At 37.7% G+C, this 20,937-nt stretch overlaps 1 protein-coding gene across 1 annotated transcript in view; it reads right to left on the reverse strand.

Annotated features, from left to right (window-relative positions):
• Positions 1-20,937, reverse strand: part of GPR158 (G protein-coupled receptor 158) — a 315,465-nt gene that overhangs the window by 107,926 nt on the left and 186,602 nt on the right. The window contains exon 5 of the mRNA XM_081136819.1: positions 1,083-1,151. Coding sequence (XP_080992945.1) covers positions 1,083-1,151 — 69 coding nt within the window. The remainder of the gene's footprint in view (positions 1-1,082; positions 1,152-20,937) is intronic.

A 20,937-nucleotide genomic window follows, 5' to 3' on the forward strand; every position in this document is an offset into this window, starting at 1 on the left:
AATGATTTTATAGAAAAATAAAAACTGTACCTAAATAAATTTCTATTTTTAAGGAGAAATATAAAACACAATTCAAGAAGTAGAAAACCTGAATAGATTAAGAATGCTCATAAACACTGAGTGAGGGAAGAGAATTTGAAAATGAAGTAATGGAAGGGGCAGAATCCAAATCATGTTGAACTTTTGAGGCCATTCTAAGGATTTTGGCTTTTACTGTAAATAAAATGGGGGAACCTTTTGAGAGTTTTGAGAAGAGGAGTACCATGGTCTAACTTTGGTATTAAAACTGGCTGACATTTTGAAAATAGACAGATTGTAGGGGGTAAGCATGGAGGAAGAAATGATATTTTATTTCCTAGGCTTGGTAAGGTATCTCTCCTAAGTGTCTCCACAGCATCCTTACTATACTCTTAGCTTTTGTCACATTATATTATAATTGCCTGTATTTATTCATCTGCTCCTCTTAGTTGTAAGCTTCTTAGAGGAGAAATAAAGTTTATCTTCTCGCACTATATTTCTAGAAATTAGCATAGTACTTGACACACAATAACTGCTGAATATAAACTGGTTGAATTAAATTAGTAAAATCAACACATAGTATCTTCTGCTTACAGACATGTTACTAGTGTGACAGTCTACTGTGATTATCTACACCATTAGTACCACACATACATTTATTTTATTATGTTTATTTTTCTATGTAACCATTTGTTATTTTCTAGCATTAACTGGTTTGTGTGTCTCATGGTTCTGATTCAAGTAGAGGGGGAAGAGGAGGAAATGAATATTTATATGTATATAACCAAGGATACATACCAAGCATGACTTCCATATGGTAATTCACTTAAGCACTTAATTCTCCTCACAAACTTAGGAATAGAAGTATAATTAGCTCCATTTTACAAGAGGCAACCAAAGTTTAGAAATGCTAAGTAACATACCTAAGGTTGTCCAACAGGTAAGAGCCAGGGTTTAAATATATGTAAAACCCTTGTTCATCCATCTATATTATATAGATAGACGTAGATATATAAGCAAAATAAAATAAATGGATACTTTTAAAATATAAATATGTTACTTACCGGAAAGTATAGAAGCAAAGACCCAAAAAGGATCGTTTCCAACAGGATAAGGCCTGATGCCCTGATGCTCTAAAAAACAAAATGAAAATGTCATTGTTAAACTTATACTCCTCGGCAGGGGAGGCTTTATGCTATTGTGACAATGCCTCAACCAGTAGAACAGCTTCTCTGAGCGAAAATAAATAAAAACTTCTGTTTCAGATAGGGGAACTTTACTGAAACACACAAAGACTGACTACAAAGGCGATGGGAGACTTAATAACATTGCCAGGGACTTCAGGGAATTTTATTCGCTAAAATTTGAATTATTGAACAGTCTAAGCAGCTGAGAAACTATCTAGAAACTCCTTTTAATCCAACCAATTCACAGGACATTAGAAACATCAGCTTCAAGTGCATATATCCTCAGCCATTTCACAAATACCTGCATGGTGGCTTCAGTGCGTGAAACAAACACATGCACGAGGTCGTGGCACCTCAGGGATAAAAAATCGTCCCCAAACTCCCTAACAGAGCTCCACCGCGTGAATAACAGAAATCCCATTAAATAACAAAGGAGTCTCCCTTGTAAACATGCTTACATTATACTCAACTTAAAATTCAAAAGAATAAATTGATTTTCAAATAAATTTCTTGACTATTTAAAGTTTCTAAGATATTTTATTAGGCTCAAAATAGCATTACCTTCCCAAAAAAAAAATGCTTTGAGCTGTGGAATGAAGTAAAAAAAACAACCTTATCTTCTAATAATAAACTTTGCTTCCATGAGTTTAAATATCAATATAGGGTAAATATATAGATTAAGAATACAAACATAAAAACAGGTCATTCGAGAGTCCCTATGTTTTCTCCAAATGCAACATAAAATGTACACACCAATTACACCTGGTGCAAATGTGTTATCTTAACAGGAAAATAATTTGAAGTAGTAGCAATTAGCTTTTTAACAACAAAAAGCTGAAAAGCCAAACCACAAGAGTCCATTACTTAAAAAGGAATATCAGCTAACTGATATTTAGAGAAAGAAAATTCAAATTCCTCTTCCAAAACCCTGGTAGGACATCATTAGACAAATAGGACATACTTTATGTAATCCCTCAAAAGAACTCAAGGCTTTCATTAATTTATTTGGGAATGGAGAAACAAGTTCAGTTGGTGAAGGCTTGATTATTTCAGTGGCTTCTCACTATTGGTCATTATTTTAGCTAGCAGATGCTTTCACTGAAAAGATCATTTCTATCAGCAAGCCTTAAAATGGGTTTTGTGCTGGCAGGATGTCCCAGATGACAAATTATATTTATGCCTAATTATGAATAATCTATGGTTTATTTTTTAAACGTTCCAAGAAAATGACACTGAGAGTGAGAGTTCAAAATATTATACAAGATTGCTTGTGAAACAATCTATATTGCTGGGGGAAAAAGGGATATGAAAAGAAGCTGCAAAGCTTAATGGAAATAACAGACTTTGGAGTTAACTTCACCTGTTTGAATTATGAAACAACCACGTAGAGTTAGGCTCCCCTGAACTTCAGTGGTCCCACCTGTAAGATGGGTTTCCTAATCTTTATCTTATTAAACCTGACAGGTATAATAAAATATGAAGTATACAAAATGTCTAGCATCATGCCAGATACTTAATAGGTAGGTATGTATTACTCAAGGTAGAAAGCAGGATGATAAATCTGAAGACCACAGAGGTATAGATTAGTAGTAGTCAAACATTTTTTAATGCTGGGATCCAAAATGACCCTAGAGGAGCCAAAAGCCTTGGGGTAGGGAACTCAGCAGTACTTTCTTTAAGGTCAGGAGGTTCTTTGCTGTGTTACAATCATCAAAACCACATGACAACTGGTGCATGCTTTTATATATCCTCAAAGCAAGTAACCTATCTCCTTTTCATTTGGAAATGTAATCTTCCTAACACTTCATTGCCTTGTTCCTGGCTGGGCAGAAGAGCTCATAATTGCAAATTATAAATTGAAACTCCACTAAGTGGTTCCACCATCAAATGGAAGGCCAATTAAAAATGTGAACTTTACCTTTCAAAATATTCTTGGGCAGAGCTGGCTTCAAGGCCTCACAGAATGAGTAGGTGTCTAATCAGTACGATTTTAGGGATACAGAAAAGAACCTCACGCTTCCTGAGACACTGCCCCATTTCCTTGTTGGCACTGGACGTTCTTTTGACTAGAACAAAGCCTTTTCTTTCTCACTCGGTGCCAAGGATAAACATGTAAGTAATACTGTCTTCAGTTCAAAGCGAAGAACAGGGATCATGTTCTTACAATTAAAGCGATATGATCAGAAGGAGAGAGGAACCCTAAGCATGCACGAGAGAGAGGAGGGATTGAAAACTGAGGGCGGATGTCGGAGACAATGAACAAAGTAATAGCGGCATCTCTTTCGCAGCTTTGCCTGAGGTAGAAACTGTGGCATGGAACTCATTGGAACCAGAGTTGCTAACTGGGAATCTCCTGAGAAACTTTCTTGAAGATAATCCACAATATACAGTATTATACTATTTACATAAAACACATACACACGAATCAACACCATACACTTTCTCTAGATATATACAAATATATCAAATATGGGTCTGCAAGATACATATCAAGCTGATAACCATGTGGTTTTTTTTCCTCCTAAAAAAGAGAATAGATTTGGAAATATTTTGGACATATTTTAATTCCTTTTTTCGATGTTATCATACATTGCTGTGTAATATACATTTTAATAATTAAATAAATAAAATTAAAGAAAAATGATCTAAAATGGGTCAACTGAATTAGAAAATTCTACATTAGGTATCATAATATGCAAGGAAGTCTGAGCAAAGCCCTTCCTAACTAATATCTATTTTACAAGTTTTTATTTGGTATCAACTGCATGTATAAAATTATCAAACAGTATAATTATGATAACTTAGAGATGAATAGAAAACTGAAGGAGTTTTCTTTCAGCCTAACTCTCTAGTTTAGAATCCGTGAAGTCTAATAAGTATAATTCCAGAATTTACAATAGGGGGGAACAGATCCCACCTCCATTACACATTCCCCATTTCTTAAATGGTGAAAACTAACTTATGAAGGTTTATAACAGTCAGATATCAAACCTGTGGGCCAAAGAAAAGGGTTAATCTTATTACACCAATTTTATCAAATTATGTCAATGTCAATTTCTAAATTCTATAATCTCTGGATGCAAAGTATAGAAGTGTAAGATGAAACACAGTGGTCACAGGAAGATTTGGGACTTACCCACCCAGGGGAAGCTAAGTCACCAGAAGTAATAAAATGATAAAAATGCTCATCTGAATTTTTAAAAATAATTAAAATGGTTTGTCATTATTTCCTTGATTCTACATTGACTAACTGCTTCATTTATTTTTTTTTTTTAAAGCTTTTAACCACTGGGGAAATTAATGTATATCTTGCTGAAACAGTGCAGCTATTTTGGATCACAGTCAGTTTCTTCAGCCTTGTAACGATTAAATTTCTATTACAAAAGGAACCTCTGAGCATGAAGATATTTTTACATTGCTGAGCCTCAGAATGAATGATGAAAACAGAAGAAAGCAACCGAGCAAGATTTTGAAAGGAATGAATTAGCATGGGTTTGGATGATTAAACAAAACGCTATAAATCTTTATTATTCACAGAGAGAATTAGCTTCAGTAGCAGGAGAACAGACTCATGAGCTATACTTTTTCTTTGAACTCTACTATTTCTATAGAGAAATCCATGGACAGAAAAATTACAAGTAAAACCTGACAAAGACCTGATTTAAAAATTACACATTAATAAATTGGAAGCAGCCGGCTAGTGTGGCTTAGCGGTTGAGCATCGACCTAGGATCCAGGCGATCAGGGTTCGATTCCCAGTCAGGGCACATGCCCGGGTTGCGGGCTCGGTCCCCGGTGGGGGGTGTGCAGGAGGCAGCTGATCAGTGACTCTCTCATTGTTGATGTTTCTATCTCTCTCTCTCCCTCTCCCTTCCTCTCTCTGAAATAAATGAAGACATATTTTAAATAAATAAATAAATAAATAATAGGAAGCAAGATGTAAAAGGTGGTCCTGAAGAGAATCCTAACATTGTGAAGTAGGAGAATATTATTTTTTAATAATTTTATTTACAATTATATACATAGATGAGTACAGACTACATCCAGTTTGACAGACTACAGGCAATGAGTTTGTCTCAAGAAAATCTGCAGTGAAATATCAAAAATCCAATTGGATTTTGAAAAATTTGTCAAGGAACAATTTCCCAAAATACAGTTAGTTAAAAACAGTGTCAATTTTTCAGAAGAATTCTCAGCAACAAAAAAGGTCCAAAAAGCAGAGCAATACGGTCAGGACAGAGATTCCCAAAGTTAAACATAAATAATTCAGAGAATTAGAAATTCATGGAATAAAACACAGGGGCTTTATCTCCAGATGGTTCCAAATCTCAGCATTGGATTCCACTTATAAGTGAGATCAGGTGATATTGGTCTTTCTTTGACTGGCTTATTTCACTCAGCACGACAGGATTAACCAAAGACCTCATATGCATACATGCATAACCCATGGACACAGACTTTAGTGTGGGGAAGGCCTGGGGGGCGCAGGGGCTGAGAAGAGGGGGGTAAATGTGTGTGGGGGAGATTAGGGGACATCTATAACACTGTCAACAGTAAAATAAATTTAAAAAAGAAAAATGGGGAAAAAAAGAAACATGTATGTATATACTGCCCAACAGACCGGCAACTAAGTCGGAAGGTCATAAAAAAAAAAAATCTCAGCTTTGGTGATTATTCGCTGAGTGACCTTGGGCAAGCTGCTTAACCCTCTGAGCTTCAGGCTCCATCTGTAGAATGGGTGCAACAACGCCCACCCTGCAGCACCGTTGTGAAGAGTGGCAATCATGCTGCCTGGCAAAGGACAGGCCCTCGGGTCACTGGTAGTTCAGCATCAGTCTTTCATGGACAGGGAGAGGATGTGAGCTTAACAGGCTCTCTGAGCTCACTCAGCGGCTGAGTGGCCCCCAAGTCAGTTTGATTTCCTTTGTACATCCTACCTGACCCTCAGTTGTGTCCTTACCCAAACTAAAGGGAGCAGAACTATAAGCTATGGGTAGTAACAAAAACATGTAGCACTACTAGAGTATTTAAAAATAAACCACAAGTAAGGGGTTTGCTTCAGATGTTATAAAACATTTAACAGTCAATTTTAAATTCTTGAAAGTTTTATGTAAAACATTAAAAGATACTGCCGCATTGCCTTAACTAGGAATTCTTTCTAAGACTTTACAAGAAAGCCCACTTTTCATATGATATGGTCGTTTTGTAGCAGAGCTGTTTCAGACCTTTTGAAAAAATAAGTTTATCCAAAAATAATGTCCACAGTGACTTATCCATAGTTTCATATTCTTTAAAACAGTACAGCACACTAAGTAAAGAGAAAAAATATCATTTTATACATGTGAAATCAGAAATAACAAATATTCATTATTAGTATGATTTACCATTTATTGCTGGACAGAAAGTTCTCATGGTTACTCCTGCAGGATTGACACGAGGTGCTTGCCAATTCAGTTTGCTTTGTCTCAGATAATGTGAACACAAAGAGGTGTTCCCCTAGTGTCTCATCTTTCACAAGTTCAGCGCCTGATTTTAGGGCTCAAAGCTGCTGACTCTCACTGCAGCTGCAGGGATGCAGAATAACTGAGACACAGAAGCGGGGGAAAATTGGACAACCTTTCTTAACCAAACTCATCCTTTGTGCTTATGTCCAAAACAATTTCATACCGAAGCACTTCCAATCAGATTTCTTCCCATCTCTCAGCCCGTTTCCTCTGCTAAGATGGGACTAGAATGCATTCCTAAAATGTGGATAATCATGTCCTTATTTGTCCTTATTTTTCCCGTGGCTTCTTTGCAAAAATAGCTGCTACTTCTCTGTAATCTATTTGAAACTTTCAGTTCCCTTTTTCTTTCAATACTACTAAAGAGTAACTCATATTTCACTTAATGGAGATAAATTCTCTAAGTGTCAAAATAAAAAGCACATAGAAGTGAATGGCACATACTAAGGTATTACGAAAAGGACCTTGTCTTGGGAAAAATGACTATACATCCTCAAATAAAGTGGCATAAAATTACCGAAACAAAATCTGTCATTTGCTTAGACTTCTATTATTGATTAGAAGCTATTGAGATTAATTGATATATTTTTCAAATGAAAAGATCACTGAAATAATAAATTCTTCCTCATGGAAAAGTCTTAATGGAATAATAATAATTAAAATATAAAATATTAAGTATCTTAAAATTTGATATTAAAAAGATAAAATACTTTGCATTTTTTCAAATATCACTCTTTGTTACACTTGAGATAAACACAATATCATTTAGTGTAATGTTAATCATTTTTTGAACATAAATGTACTTTATACCTGGGGAAATTCAAGAGTCTTCGTCAAATCATTGCTTGGCTTCATCTGATTACTAAGTAACAGCAGATCTAAGTAAACTTGCTTTATAGTTTGAATATTGCCTAATCTCAAATTTTTTTTTCCTTTTAAATTTGGTATGTTGAAAACTGTGATCTGCAAAGTAACTACTCTAAAATATTACTGTTCACTCATAGGCAATAGAACCCATCAAACATTAGCTAGACAACATCAGCATTTCCTTAGTCTTCTTAAACATTAAAAAAAAGTGAGAACAGGAACAGAATTGCTCAGAACTGTGAAGCTTGTCTTTAACACATTGTCTGTCTCCTATAACATGTTTGGAGGTGTATGGAATGACCAGGCAATGTGTAAAACAAAGAGATACTACTACTTTGATTCTAGGCCTTGTTTATGTGCCTTATTTTATATTCCACATTTTAACACAAAAAGTTTCAACTCTGAAATATGATGAGCATTTCTGTATAGGTGATTTAATGAGATGTAAGAGATGTTCCCTATTTGCAAGAAGAGCAAGCAGTTCAGAAATTTAATATAGCAGTACTGTATTTGACAAATAAAAAACAAAGGTGGATTATAAAGGGTTGTGGGGAAACAACTGCTACTTAGATGCAAAGATGATGGAGACAGAAATTTAAAATTCAATCTCTAGGCCCTGGCCGGGTAGCTCAGTTGGTTGGGATACGTCAAGGTTGCGGGTTCTCCTTAGGTATAAACAATTTTGCCATTTAATGAGTCCTTAAATTCAATTTTTATATGAGTTAGTTTTTGCTAATATATTTCAATTGTGTTTAAATTTGAAATAACATTTTTCGTGACCTTTCAGTCGGTAAGTCACTCTTCTCCCTGGCCTCGGGTTATGCCTTTTTAAAAGGGCACCATTAAGTACAAGTAAAGCAACAAAAAAGCCATTTGCCATTATTAAAAGTGACAGAAGATTTTGTTGGATTATCTTCTCTATTTTATGTACCAATTTTAAAAATCACTACAATTACAAAAAGTTTCTGATTTGTCTTATGGTTAACATAGAAAAAAAGTTGTATCTATTTGCTGGTGAACATTAAAATCAATTCATGTCAGAATATGTTGATATTACCTAGCTGTTACAACTGGCTTTGGGCAGACACATTTTTTAGAATAACCAAATATAACAAGGAAGTAAGCTAGATATAGACAACAGTATTGTATTATAATCATCAAACTTGCTAAAAGACTAGAACTTAATTATGTCAATCACTAAAAAGAAATGAAATTAATATAATATGATAGAGGTGCTAATGATCACTCCAATGGCAATATATCACTACATATTATATAAATGTACCAAATTAAAATATTGTGCACCTTAAATATACACAATGTTATATGTCAAATATATTTCAATAAAAAATAGTCTAGCCCAGCAGCTTGGCTCAGCAGCTGAGCATCGACCTATGAACCATGAGATCGAGGTTCGATTCCCGGTCAGGGCACATGCCCGGGTTGCGGGCTCCATCCCCAGTTGGGGGCGTGCAGGAGGCGGCCGATCAATGACTCTCATCATTGATGTTTCTACCTCTCTCTCCCTCTCCCTTCCTTTCTCTGAAATCAATAAAGACATTTTTTTAAAAAAAGTCTAGAACTTGATTTGAGCACCTCAATTTGAAATAATGAAATAGAATATTTTTGGTTTATGTCATTAAAATGACTATAATCACATGTCCAGCCATTAACATGAATGGGCCATATACCAGATAAAATATTAAGAGTTCTGAAATAATATCTATATAAATGACATTCTCTATCATTTTTCCCTGAACACTGTGTACTGCCGAGAGAATAAAGGAAAGATAGACGTTAAAACAAAACGATTCCATTAATGCTAAATCAGTTCAAAAACTGTCTAAACTCTATTCCAACTCTCCTATTTTTCAATCACTCCTTTTGGAAAGCAAGAATCTCACCATATGCCTGTGGTCTGAAAGCGTATAGAGTGAAGGCTATTCTCAAAGACTTGCAACATTTACAAAGCTTTTGCGGCTTCCTGACTCACAGAGAGCTGTAAATAGAGAAAACGTATTTTAAGGCATTTCAACACTAGTTCTCCTGATACCAGCAGTATAAATAAATCAGTCCAAATGGACAGGAAGGTAATTTGATTACTTTTTCTTCCTGAATCTTAAGATACAAATCCTTCAGGTGATTCAGGTTTTGGATAAAGATTAAGAAACAAGGGTTTTCTTATCTAAACCATCCTTTGGTGATGATACACAACAGGTGTCCGCCTCTCTTCTTCATACTCTTCTCTGGGATACCTCTTCTATTCTCATAGCATCAGTTACCACCCCATTGTTGTAAATCATATCTACCTCTAGTTCTGACCTCTCTCCCTTAGCACCAGTCCCGGCTACTCCAACTAGAGGTTCACTGAAGCTGACAATCTCAGCATGTCCATAACCAAACCCATCTTTGCCCATTTAAACCTGTCCCTTCAAAATCCCCTCTCTTTGATAATGGTTTCACAATGTGAGCAAAAAATCAAATTAGGAACTTGAGAGTCATCCTAGACTCTTCTCCCTCTCTCTCACCCCACAGCCAATATCATGTAATTTCTATTTCCTAATCATCTTCAGAAATCATTCCCTTTCCCCCACCCTTAGTGTCACTGTCTTAAATCATATTTTTCTCTATTTCTCCTGGAAACTATTGTAACAGATCCCTAAATGGTCTCTCTATTTCCAGTTCCACACATTCTAGGTTACCTTCCACACTCAGTGAGAAACATTTCTGTAAAATGCAAATGTAACCATGTTATTTCCTTTCTTAAATCCTTGTTACAGGGCTTGTTACATGTAAGTCCACATTTCTTATCATGGCATTTAAAGCTCTTCATGTTCAAGCCCCAGCCAGCCTTCCTAGCTTCGTCTCAGACCTTCTATAAACCACATGCTGGTTGTATCATGTTCTCTTTAATCCCAAGACTTTGCAGACTTTGCTCTTTTACCTAGAAAATTCCTACTCCTCTTTTAAAACTCTTCAAATACGGCTCTTCTCTGGAAAGATGTTCTGATGTTTGCATTTAGAATCCAGTGTTTCACCCTCTGTATGTTTACTCCTCTCGATTCACTCACTTATTATTAATGTGTTCAGTTCAGCTTCTCCACCAGCCCCTTGATGCTGCTTGAAAACACCCCACAGAAGGCAGAGCACAGTCCTGTTACATCTAAGAAAGGCTTGGTACTCAACCTCCATTCCAAGCTTAAATATTAACTACATTTTAGGTATTGTTTTCCCCCAAATAGTGACACCAAGTTGCCACACAGCTGCATGAAAATGTGTGTGATTTTTAGGATGCTTCTTTAGATGTAGGAAAGTTGAGTGTCCTCTTCAAGGAGCTTAGCGAGCTACAGTTTCCAGGGGTGGGCTGGAAGCGTATATCCCATGACTGATGTTCTTTAGTGAACTCTACCTCAAGATTATGCTGATCTGAAATTTGATAATATTATGGATAGAGTTTTCAAATTTCCTTCTGGACAAAAAGAAAGAATAAATCGAGGAGATTAGAATCAAACAGAATCAATGAGAATCAAATTTCCCATAATGTCTGGTGTTTTGTTTTTTTCCAGTAGTGACACTGTTCCCCCAAATGTTTGGGTTTTCCCCCCCCGATTCTTTCACTCAACACCACACACACACACACACACACACACACACACACACACACACACACAGTTCCTGCTCTATGGAGTGGTGTGTTTTTTTGTTTTTAGGAAAGGCATATCACAGGCTAAGGTTGAGGCAGTTGCTCTAAAGCTGGGATATAAGACAATGTCTGGACATATTTTAAATTGTTACAACTTACATCTAGTGGCTAAAGTGTAGGGATGCTACTTACAATGCATATGACAGCTCCTCATAGCAAAGAATTATCAAGTCCAGAATGTATGTAATAGTGCCAAGGGCGAGGAATCCTGTTCTACAGGAAAACTACTCAGAATTGCAATAGGACATAGAAAAGAAATTCAATCAGGAATGAGAGATTGGGAGAGGCTTTGTTGAGAGTGATGGATGCGTTGAAACCTGAAACATTAGAAGCGGGGAAAAATGCTGAGCAGGTGGGGTGGTGATGGAGAAAGGAAAGAGATCATCTTCCAAAGAGAGGAACCACAGGTATTAAGTCCCTGGGGCGCATGTCTCACCAAGTGACAGAAGGGTACAAGTGAAGTGCCAAAAGGAAGGGGGAGGAAGTTGGTGTTGACGTTGTCAAGAGAGACAATGTCAATCACGCTGATACTTATAAGTGTGGTTCAAGATCTTAAAGCAGTGACAAGATATCACAGTGTTTTTCAGTAAAGGGTCAGGTTTTAAAATGATTAAGCTAAATTTAGAAAAAAACCTCAGGCTGCGGGATGGAGAAGATATTGAAGGAGAATTTGAATGCAGGGGGATACCATAAAAATCCAGGGAAGACATAATGGTATCTTGGACCGGGATGGTGGCAGTAGACATGGAGAAAAGTGAATCCACTGGAGGGTGCAAACTTGACAGGAACGTGTGATGGGCTGGCTATGGAGACAGAGGAAAGAAAATGTCAAGGGGGATGCTGTGGTTCTGACTTACTCTCGGATAGATGGTGGAGGCGTTCCCTGCGACAAAAAGGAGTGAAAGAGGGTTACGTTTGGCAGAGGAGGATGGTTTAAATGTGCTTATGTTTGGGACACAAACAGAAATATCAATAAGGCAGCTGGGTCTGTGGGTCCAGGGAGCAGAGGAAATGCCTGAGATTGTTTAGGCTAAGGCGGTGGGCAAGAGAAGGCCTAGCGTTCACTTGAGCTACAGCTGCCTCTATTATTTCTATGTGACTCTCATCTGCTGTCTGTTTTTGTTACATCTGTCTCATGTAGTCATGTCTTTTATCTTATTTCCTATATTTATCTCACTAGTGAGCCACTAGTGTTTGCCTTCTGCATTGTTGGTTCATTTGTTTTTGTGCCTAACTGCTCATTTACTTTCAGGCAAGCATTTCTCTGTTTGCTTATTTGTGTGAAAAAACAAAAACCAAACTCAAAACCTCCTTTCTAGCATGTGCAGCTTTTATTGTCTCAGTCACTTCATGGTGCTAACACCCAAAGGAGATTAATCAAAGTAGGAGGGCTTTCCTCCATCTTTGATTTCTTTTGGAATCAGCTTTCACCTGTGTGCCCTCCCTACGAGTCACAGATGTTTTAAAGTAAATTTTCTGTTTAGCTATTTCGTGGACGGGGGTAAACAGCTCCGGAATTTAATTTCAATAAGTGAATCCTGAGCAGTTCAGACAGCCCCTTCTCTCTCCACTGTCTCTGAAATTCACTGCCCTCAAGGAACACATCAGCCCTTGTTTTCTTTCTTTCTGACTGAGGAAAGCTAAAAAGATTAACTCTGGTTTCTAAAAGGTTGAGTGTCTACCTGAGAGTAAAAAAACACAAGATTAATAAAGAAAAATCTCACTTCTGCTTCCTCAGATGAGAAGAATTGTTTTTAGGTTTAACCTATACCCATCGAAGAAGACATGAAGGGTCATTTTTAAGGTTATAAGTCAATGGTTCCCAGCCAGAGAGGTATATTAGAAACACCCGTGACAATTTTTAAATTATATGTGCATGGACACCCCACTCCAGGAAACTTAGTCATAAGGTCTGAGAAGGAGCCTGCTCGTTCAAACTCTAAAAGGTTGCCCAGGGGTTTCTGAAATTGATGGTTAATAGATTTAAGTGACACCCACCCAACCCAAGCACTTCATGGAAAATAATAGTCATCTACTAGCAATGAGTGTCTAATAATAGCGTCTTTGTAGGCCAGCCACGGCCTAGCCGTCCGGAGGGTAAGAATTGTGGAATGAATTCCAAAGAAAGGTCAAGTCCCAAATCGCAAGAGCAAAGCGATTATCCTGGCATGGCCGGCACATGCTATTCTCATCCCTGACTGAATCAGGTGTAGGGGCACCTTTAACCAGAAGAGGGATAGAGCTGCAGAGCCATAGTGTCGGTGAAGCACTGGTGTATACTGAGTTCAGGGGGTGGAGTTGAGTTGGAAGAAAATATTCTAGAGATAAGAGTGCTGACCCTCAAAGACAGAAGTAAACAGAAGGTATGGGTGACGATGCATTATAATTATGCATTAAATTTGGACCGCCATAGGCCTATGGTGGCTATGAACTTTTGTATTTATTTTGAGCTTCTCTGCTATTATTGTTTGCCTTGCTTCCCTACCCTTTCTATTTTTCATAAGGAAATCGAGGGCAAATGTTTTAGAAATGAGGCTGTGAGTGCTACCTCTAATCTATTTTAAATTTAGGTCCCAGAGCTAAAAATTGACTACATTACTGAAATGTCAAAAATGATCCTATCTGAATATTACCTTATGAAATAGAAAGTAACATATACCCTTAAGAGTCCTCAGCAGGATTATAAAACTGCATCAAACTTAAATTTAGTAATAGTTTGTGGAGAAATGATAAGATAAGCAGAGAAGTCATGAGGATGAGTAAACAAGCTTAAAAGACATTTGAATTTCTCAAAAATCCTGCACATTTCTAGAACCTGTGAAATTTAAGAAATTATCACTTTGCTAATTAGCATTATAAAGGTAACGCAAGTCTCACAGACTTTGCAAAGCAAAAGAAGGAAGAGAAAAGAGGTCAATGAGAATTCTACTTCTCTTGAACTTAGACTTTTTCTCAAGTCTACTCAGCTTTCTTCCAAATGAAACAAACGCCTCCCTGTCAGGCGTCCATCTCAGGCACTATTGGCAGGATGCTATTATGGATAATGAAAAGGGAACGTAGAAACCCACTCTTTGCTTGCACAAACATTAACTAGCAAGCAGTCAGTTAACGGAGGTGTTGTTTGAGAAGCCTTGTTTTCTCTCTTACAGGCTATTGCAAAGGAATCCAGATCAAGGCATAGTCAATAGTGTCTTTTCTTCAAGCAGCCTAATTCCACTTCTCAGGGTTAAGCAGAATGGGGTTCAGTCTGCAAATGGTGGCGGAGGCTCATAGGCGCAGCTGGCATTCAATCCATTTCTCTTCTCTGATCTGTGGTACAGAGACCAGCAGGGACATCTGGAGGGCTGAAGTGAAACCCCAGAGGAATTTACCATTTTGAAATACTGCCAACAGGAACGCCTAACAAGAACAGGTTCACCTTTTGCCCTCAGGAAGCCAGGTTATATATTTATAGGTGTGTGGAGTACAGCATGATTTTTATAGATGTTGGAGGGGAAGGTAAGACAGAGCCTTGGTTTCATGACAGCTCATCTCTAAAAATCTCCAACAGGAAAAAAAAAAAGTAACTCCTTGTCATGGTTGCCCTTCCTGTTGCCTTAGAGCCCTGGGATTCTATGTGGGTGAAGCGAGAAAGCGGGAGGACAGAGAGTGCTGTAGACACAATGCAATGAAGGCAGCTCTGCAACCCTCTCCAGGCATGCTGCCTGACTTCCAGTCGGAGAAACGCTGATACAGGAAATGATGAGGCTTCACAATGTTTAGGAGACACCGCACTCCAGCTGAGCAAGATCCACCCTCCAAAGCACTGACAAAGCTAAACTGAATACAAATCAGCAGTGGGCCAAGAGCTCATGGCCCAAATGAAACCTTGTCTTAGTAAAGTAAAAATTTTAATAAAATTTAAAATTATGACCAAGGCAGCCAGGCTACAGTTCTCTAAGCCAGCAGAACTTAGAAGGAGGCAATGGACTTGGGCTCCCAGTATCTATGTTTAAAATACAGATTGAGTCCTTGTTATCCTGTCTCCTTGCTCAAACCATTCTGCCTGTGAAAATTGTTTTGAAATTTTATGTTCAGGATCTGAAGGGCCTGGTATGCTACAAAGAGAACAGCAGGTGAAGGAACTAGCAAATGCTCCAAATTAGAATTATCTTTGTAGCTGACAGAAGTGACTGCATGGGGGAATTACAAAATGCCAAGATGACCTTTTAGCCAAAACGTTTCCAGGTATCCTGACCCGAATCTGAAATGACAACATTGTACATTAACTCATTTTGGAGTGGGCTTTTTAGTGTTTAAGAGTTCCTTAGGAAAAGACAAATAGCCCTGGAATGTATAGGACCAACGACCAAGGCACTGGGAGATAAAGAGATGGGAGTGCACACTGGACCAGGCAGGAGCTGTGTATTAAGTGACAGCCAACATTTTCAGTAAAGGGACAGATGATAAATATTTTAAGCTTTCCAGATCATACCTTCTCCATAGCTACTCAGTTCTGCCATTGTAATGTGAAGTCAGTCAGAGACACGTAGACAAGTGAGTGTAGCTATATTCCAATAAAACTTTATTTATGGACACTGAAATTTGAATTCCAGATAATTCCCACATGTCGTAAAATATTCTTCATTTTTATTTATTTTTCAAAACAGGCAGCAGATCATATTTTGCTGACTCCTGCTGTATTAGGAAATAAAACTCACAAAATAAATCTTCCTGTTTTCAGTTTTCACTGGGATAGGCCTAACTGTAACTATAAACTGAACTCCTATGGCAGAAATGTCTCAAAATGCCATGCAACTATAATACACCCACTAAAGTAATAAAATATGCTCTTTTCATTGAATTTGAAGGAAGTTCATTTAATTATGAGTAAACAGTGGTTTGCATTGTGATCTCAGGAGTACCATTTGGCATCATTTTCTCCATTTGTAAACTGAAGATGCTAATTACTATTATTTCTGTCCCTCCTGGCATTCCTTTAAAATTAATTGTCACACATATTAATGCTGTAAATGCACTAAGAAACTTGGAGAGTGATTTTGTAAATCTACTTTGACCCAAAAAAATGGACATAAAGAAAAATGTTACTTGCAAAAAATTTGTAGTTCCTTGAATGATAACAATTCAGTAAACATACTACCTATAATACTTATCTCCAACTTCCTCGTTTTCTTCCTTTCAACAGAACTTCAGAGAAACATCTGTGCTTTCCAATTCAACCTGTGCTCTCAGCAATCCTTTTACGTGCACTTGGACTGCCCCCTTCTTCCCCTACCATGGCTCTACCGAACCTTCAACAGTCTTCTCAGCTCTTTACCTCATCCCACTTAAGAACATCAGAGAGGAAGGGGTTGCGGGACTGGGTGAAAAACATGAAGGGATTAAAAAATACATATTGGCAGTTACAGAATAGTCACAGGGATGTAAATTACAGCACAGGGAATAGAGTCAATAATATTGTAATAACTATGTACTGGGGCAGGTGGGTACTTGAAATATTGGGGGGACCACCTGTAAAGTATACGATTGTCTGACCACTATGTTGTATACCTGAAACTAAAACAGAATGATGTTGAATGTAAACTGTAATTTTTTAAAAAGAACACTCAGTAAATTACCTTATTCTAAATTTCAGACAGAAAATTCAAGGTAGAATTTCTTCAACTTTGTTGCCTCAACCCAAAATTATTGATATCTGCTCCATCAGCATCACCATTTCTCTAGTCTCAGATATAATTCAGATATTTTCCTGGCCAAAGTGAAAATCTCCACATGAATGCCAAATCCTACTCCCTTCTGATGCTCCTGGGCCCTACTCCATCAATTATTCCATGTTTCCCTACATTGTCAACCTGCTCTCTCTTTTCTCTAACAGTTTATAAATATGTTCTTAACTCTCAAAATAAAATTTGCTCAACCCCGAGTCACCTCTTTTGGCCATGTGGCCAGACCCTCTTTCTGCTTACCTTAGACCAAGCTTCTGGAAAGAATGCTGTATAGTTACACCCTCTGCTTTTCTGTCTGCAATCCACCTCTGAGCCCACTGCAAGCTCACTTCCATGCCTTCCACTGCTCAGAAACTGCTCAGGCAAAAATTTTCAATAACTTCAAAATCATCAAATCTAAAGAGTCATTTTCATCTGGGATTTTCTGCAAATGGCATTAGGGAGTGATTTAATACTATATTTTCTATATGATTAGATAATTATTCTTACTCTATGAAACTCAATCCCAATCAAAATCCCAATAGGGTTTTGCATTGAGTTTGACAAGCTTTTCCTAAATGCTAAATATGGAAGGGTAAAAACTAAAAATATGCAAAAGATTTTGAAAGTTAAGACTACCAGCAACCAACCACTTACGTCCCAATAAAACTCTAATAATTAAAACAGTGTGACACGGGTACAGCAATGAACGATTTTAGGCCTCAATTTTCATCACTCTGTATTATCTGCTACTGTTAACACCTCCCTCTCTTCTGAGTTCCTTTTTCTTTTTTTTCTGTAAAATTCCTCTATTGGGGTTGGCTCCTGCCTCTCACTCTTCTGTCCCTTTTCCTCCTTTCTTTTCTTCTATCTATTCCAAAGATTTTGTTTCCAATGTCTTTTTTTCCTACTCTAAACACTCCCCTGGGAAAGCTCAGAATTTTTTATCATTTTAACTATCGTTATCCAGCAAACACCATTTCTCTACTCCCCTCCCAAAGAAGATTCTTAGAGCTATGGGTACATATGCTTTCTCTGCCTCCTCAATCATCATGTAAAGTACACGACTCAGGCTGCCAACGAACTCTGTGCTGCCAAACCCATTGCTTAATTTTCTCCCCTCATTTTATTCTGTTCTGCTGTAGTATTCCCCACAGGCCACGCTGTCCTCTTGGATTCTGCAATAGGGCACTGATCTGGGTTCCCTCCATTCTCTTTGGCTGCTCCTCAATTATTCAAAAGGGTTCTTACATCCTACTTTACCTCAAAATGTTGAAGGGTCAGACCTAAGCATCCTTTTTATTTTTTTCTTTCTACATCTACGCAGGTAAACTCATTCATTCTCACAGCTTTAGATTCCTATGTCTTAATGCTAATGACTCACAATTCATAGCTCCTGCATCCGACTTCCAGCTCATATATCTAACTGCCCTCCTGACATTGCCACTTTTCTTTCTCACAGGTAGGTTAAACTTTAGGGTTGCCAGATAAAATAAAACATATAAACCACATATAATGTTTTAGAATTAATGTGCAATATTTGTCACAGACTTATGCTAAAACATTATTCTGTTTACCTGAAATTCAGGTTTAATCGAGCATCCTGTTTTTTCATGTGTTAAATTTGGCAACCCTATGTAAACTTACATCTGTAATGAAACTTGTGATTTTTGCTTCCTCCACTGTTAAAGCCACTCTCTTTCCAGTGTTTCGCACTTTCTTAATTTTAGTAGGTAGCTCAACTCTTCCTTAACCTAGTTCCTCAAGCTATAAACCTGAAGGAAGTAAACTTAATTTTTCTCTTTTCCTTACCTCTCACATCAAATTCATCATTTCTGTCTCCAGGTGTATCTCAGATCTAGTCACTTCTCACCATCCCCATGGCCACCACTCTCTCTAACTTGGACTAATTCAATAGACATCATTTCCCCCCACTTTTACACTTGTCCCTTGCTAATCTATTCTCCACAAAGAGATAAATTAATACCTAAATGGAGTCATTTATCATCCTGCTTCAAATCCTTCAGCAGATTCTGATTGCATATCAAATGAAATGAAACACTTTTCTCTGGTCTATAGACCTCTGAACGACTGGCAACTGACCATCTCTCTAATTTCCTCGCTCCACTCTCCCACTCCGCTACTATGTGCTATCCATGCTGGCTTCCTCCAGTCCCAAGAACACTCCGAGCTTCTTCACACTTCAGCACCTTCACAGATGTGGTTTTCTTTTCCTGGACTACTCTCCTGTCCCTACTCCCAACCCCAACCCCATCCCCAATTCCTTGAGACCTCAGGTTAAACGATGCTGCCTCAGAGAAGTCTTCCTAAACAACCCCATTCATCTTCTACTCTCACTTTCCTTCATAGCACTTATTAGTATTGGCATTGACTAATTTATTTACTCACTTATCTTTACCCTAAGATTATGAATTTCATTTGCAAGATCACAGGCCATGCCTGTTTTGTTCACCGTCCAAAACCAACACCTGGGAACTCAGTGCACCCTCAAAGAGCACTGAATGAATGAGTGAATGACTTACACACCTATTTCTCTGGTCGGATCCGTATGTCTAACATCTTTAGCCAGTTCAACAATTTATCTCAGCTCCCTATAGAATGAAGTCCAAATGCTCAGCCAGGTTTTCAGGATCTGTACTGAAATATGTTAATTATCCCCAACGTGCCATGTGCATTCTAATATCTTTGTATGTGTGCCTCTCTGCCTAGCCTACCTTCTTACCTCCTTTTAGTCTGACCAATAAAATTCATTTTTCAAAATTCTTCTCAAGTGTCACTCCTTTGAAGTGTTCCCAGATCACCCCATAACCGCTCTTATTTTCATGCTACCATTATATTCTGGACATACCCCCTATTAATAGCTAACATTTATTGAGCACTTTTCACAGATCATTAATTGTAATAAGTTTATAAAGATTCCACACATTTCTAACTTCACTGTAGCTCTGTGAGATTAGATTTATAATCCCCACATTACAGAAGAGGAAACTGAGATAAAGAAAGGTTGGTAACTTACCTAAAGTTTAAGAGCGCTTACGTGAGAAGCCAGGAGAGGTACCAAGACAGACAAACTTTAAAGTATCACCTTAATAGTTACTTCCTACTGCTTTACCATGTACTTATCACACTTAGAAATGTTGTTATATATCTTCTGTTTCCTTATATTCATTTCCCCATTAAATTGTGAGTCTCTCCTGGGCAAGCCAGTATCGAAATCATCTTTGTTAACCTAGCTAAATATTCAAGAATAAATAGTGAATGAAGGCATTAATTTATAACTGTGCAGTTTTTTGCTTACATAATATTTGAATGGGTTTTAAAAAATGAAGATCTGAGAAATTAAAAAAAAAAACACACAGATTGGGATGCAAATTAAAACCACAATGAGGTATCACTTCACACCTGTCAGAATGGCTCCATCAACGAATCAACAAACGACATGTGCCAGCGAGGGTGTAGAGAAAAGGGCGCCCTAGTACACTGCTGGTGGGAATGCAGACTGGGGCAGCCACTATGGAAAGCAGTATGGAGTTTCCTTAAAAAATTAAAAATTGGCCTGCCATTTGACCTAGTGATCCCACTTCTGGGAATATATCCTAAGAAACCGGAAACACCAATCACAAAGAACTTATGCTCCCCTACGTTCATAGCAGCACAATTTGCAATAGCTAAGATCTGGAAACAGCCCAAGTGCCCATCAGTAGATGAGTGGATAAAAAAGCTGTGGCACATTCACACCACAGAATACTATGCAGCTATAAAATAGAAGGATCTCATACCCTTTGGGACAGCATGGAGGGAACCAGAAAATATTATGCTAAGTGAAATAAGCCAGTCAGAGAAAGACAAGTATCACATGATCTCACTTATATGTGGACTATAACAAACAAAATAAACTTATGAACAAAATGTATCCAGAGACACAGAAGCAT

Source organism: Miniopterus schreibersii (genome assembly GCF_964146895.1).
Source record: "Miniopterus schreibersii genome assembly, chromosome: 1".
Classification (NCBI taxonomy): domain Eukaryota; kingdom Metazoa; phylum Chordata; class Mammalia; order Chiroptera; family Miniopteridae; genus Miniopterus; species Miniopterus schreibersii.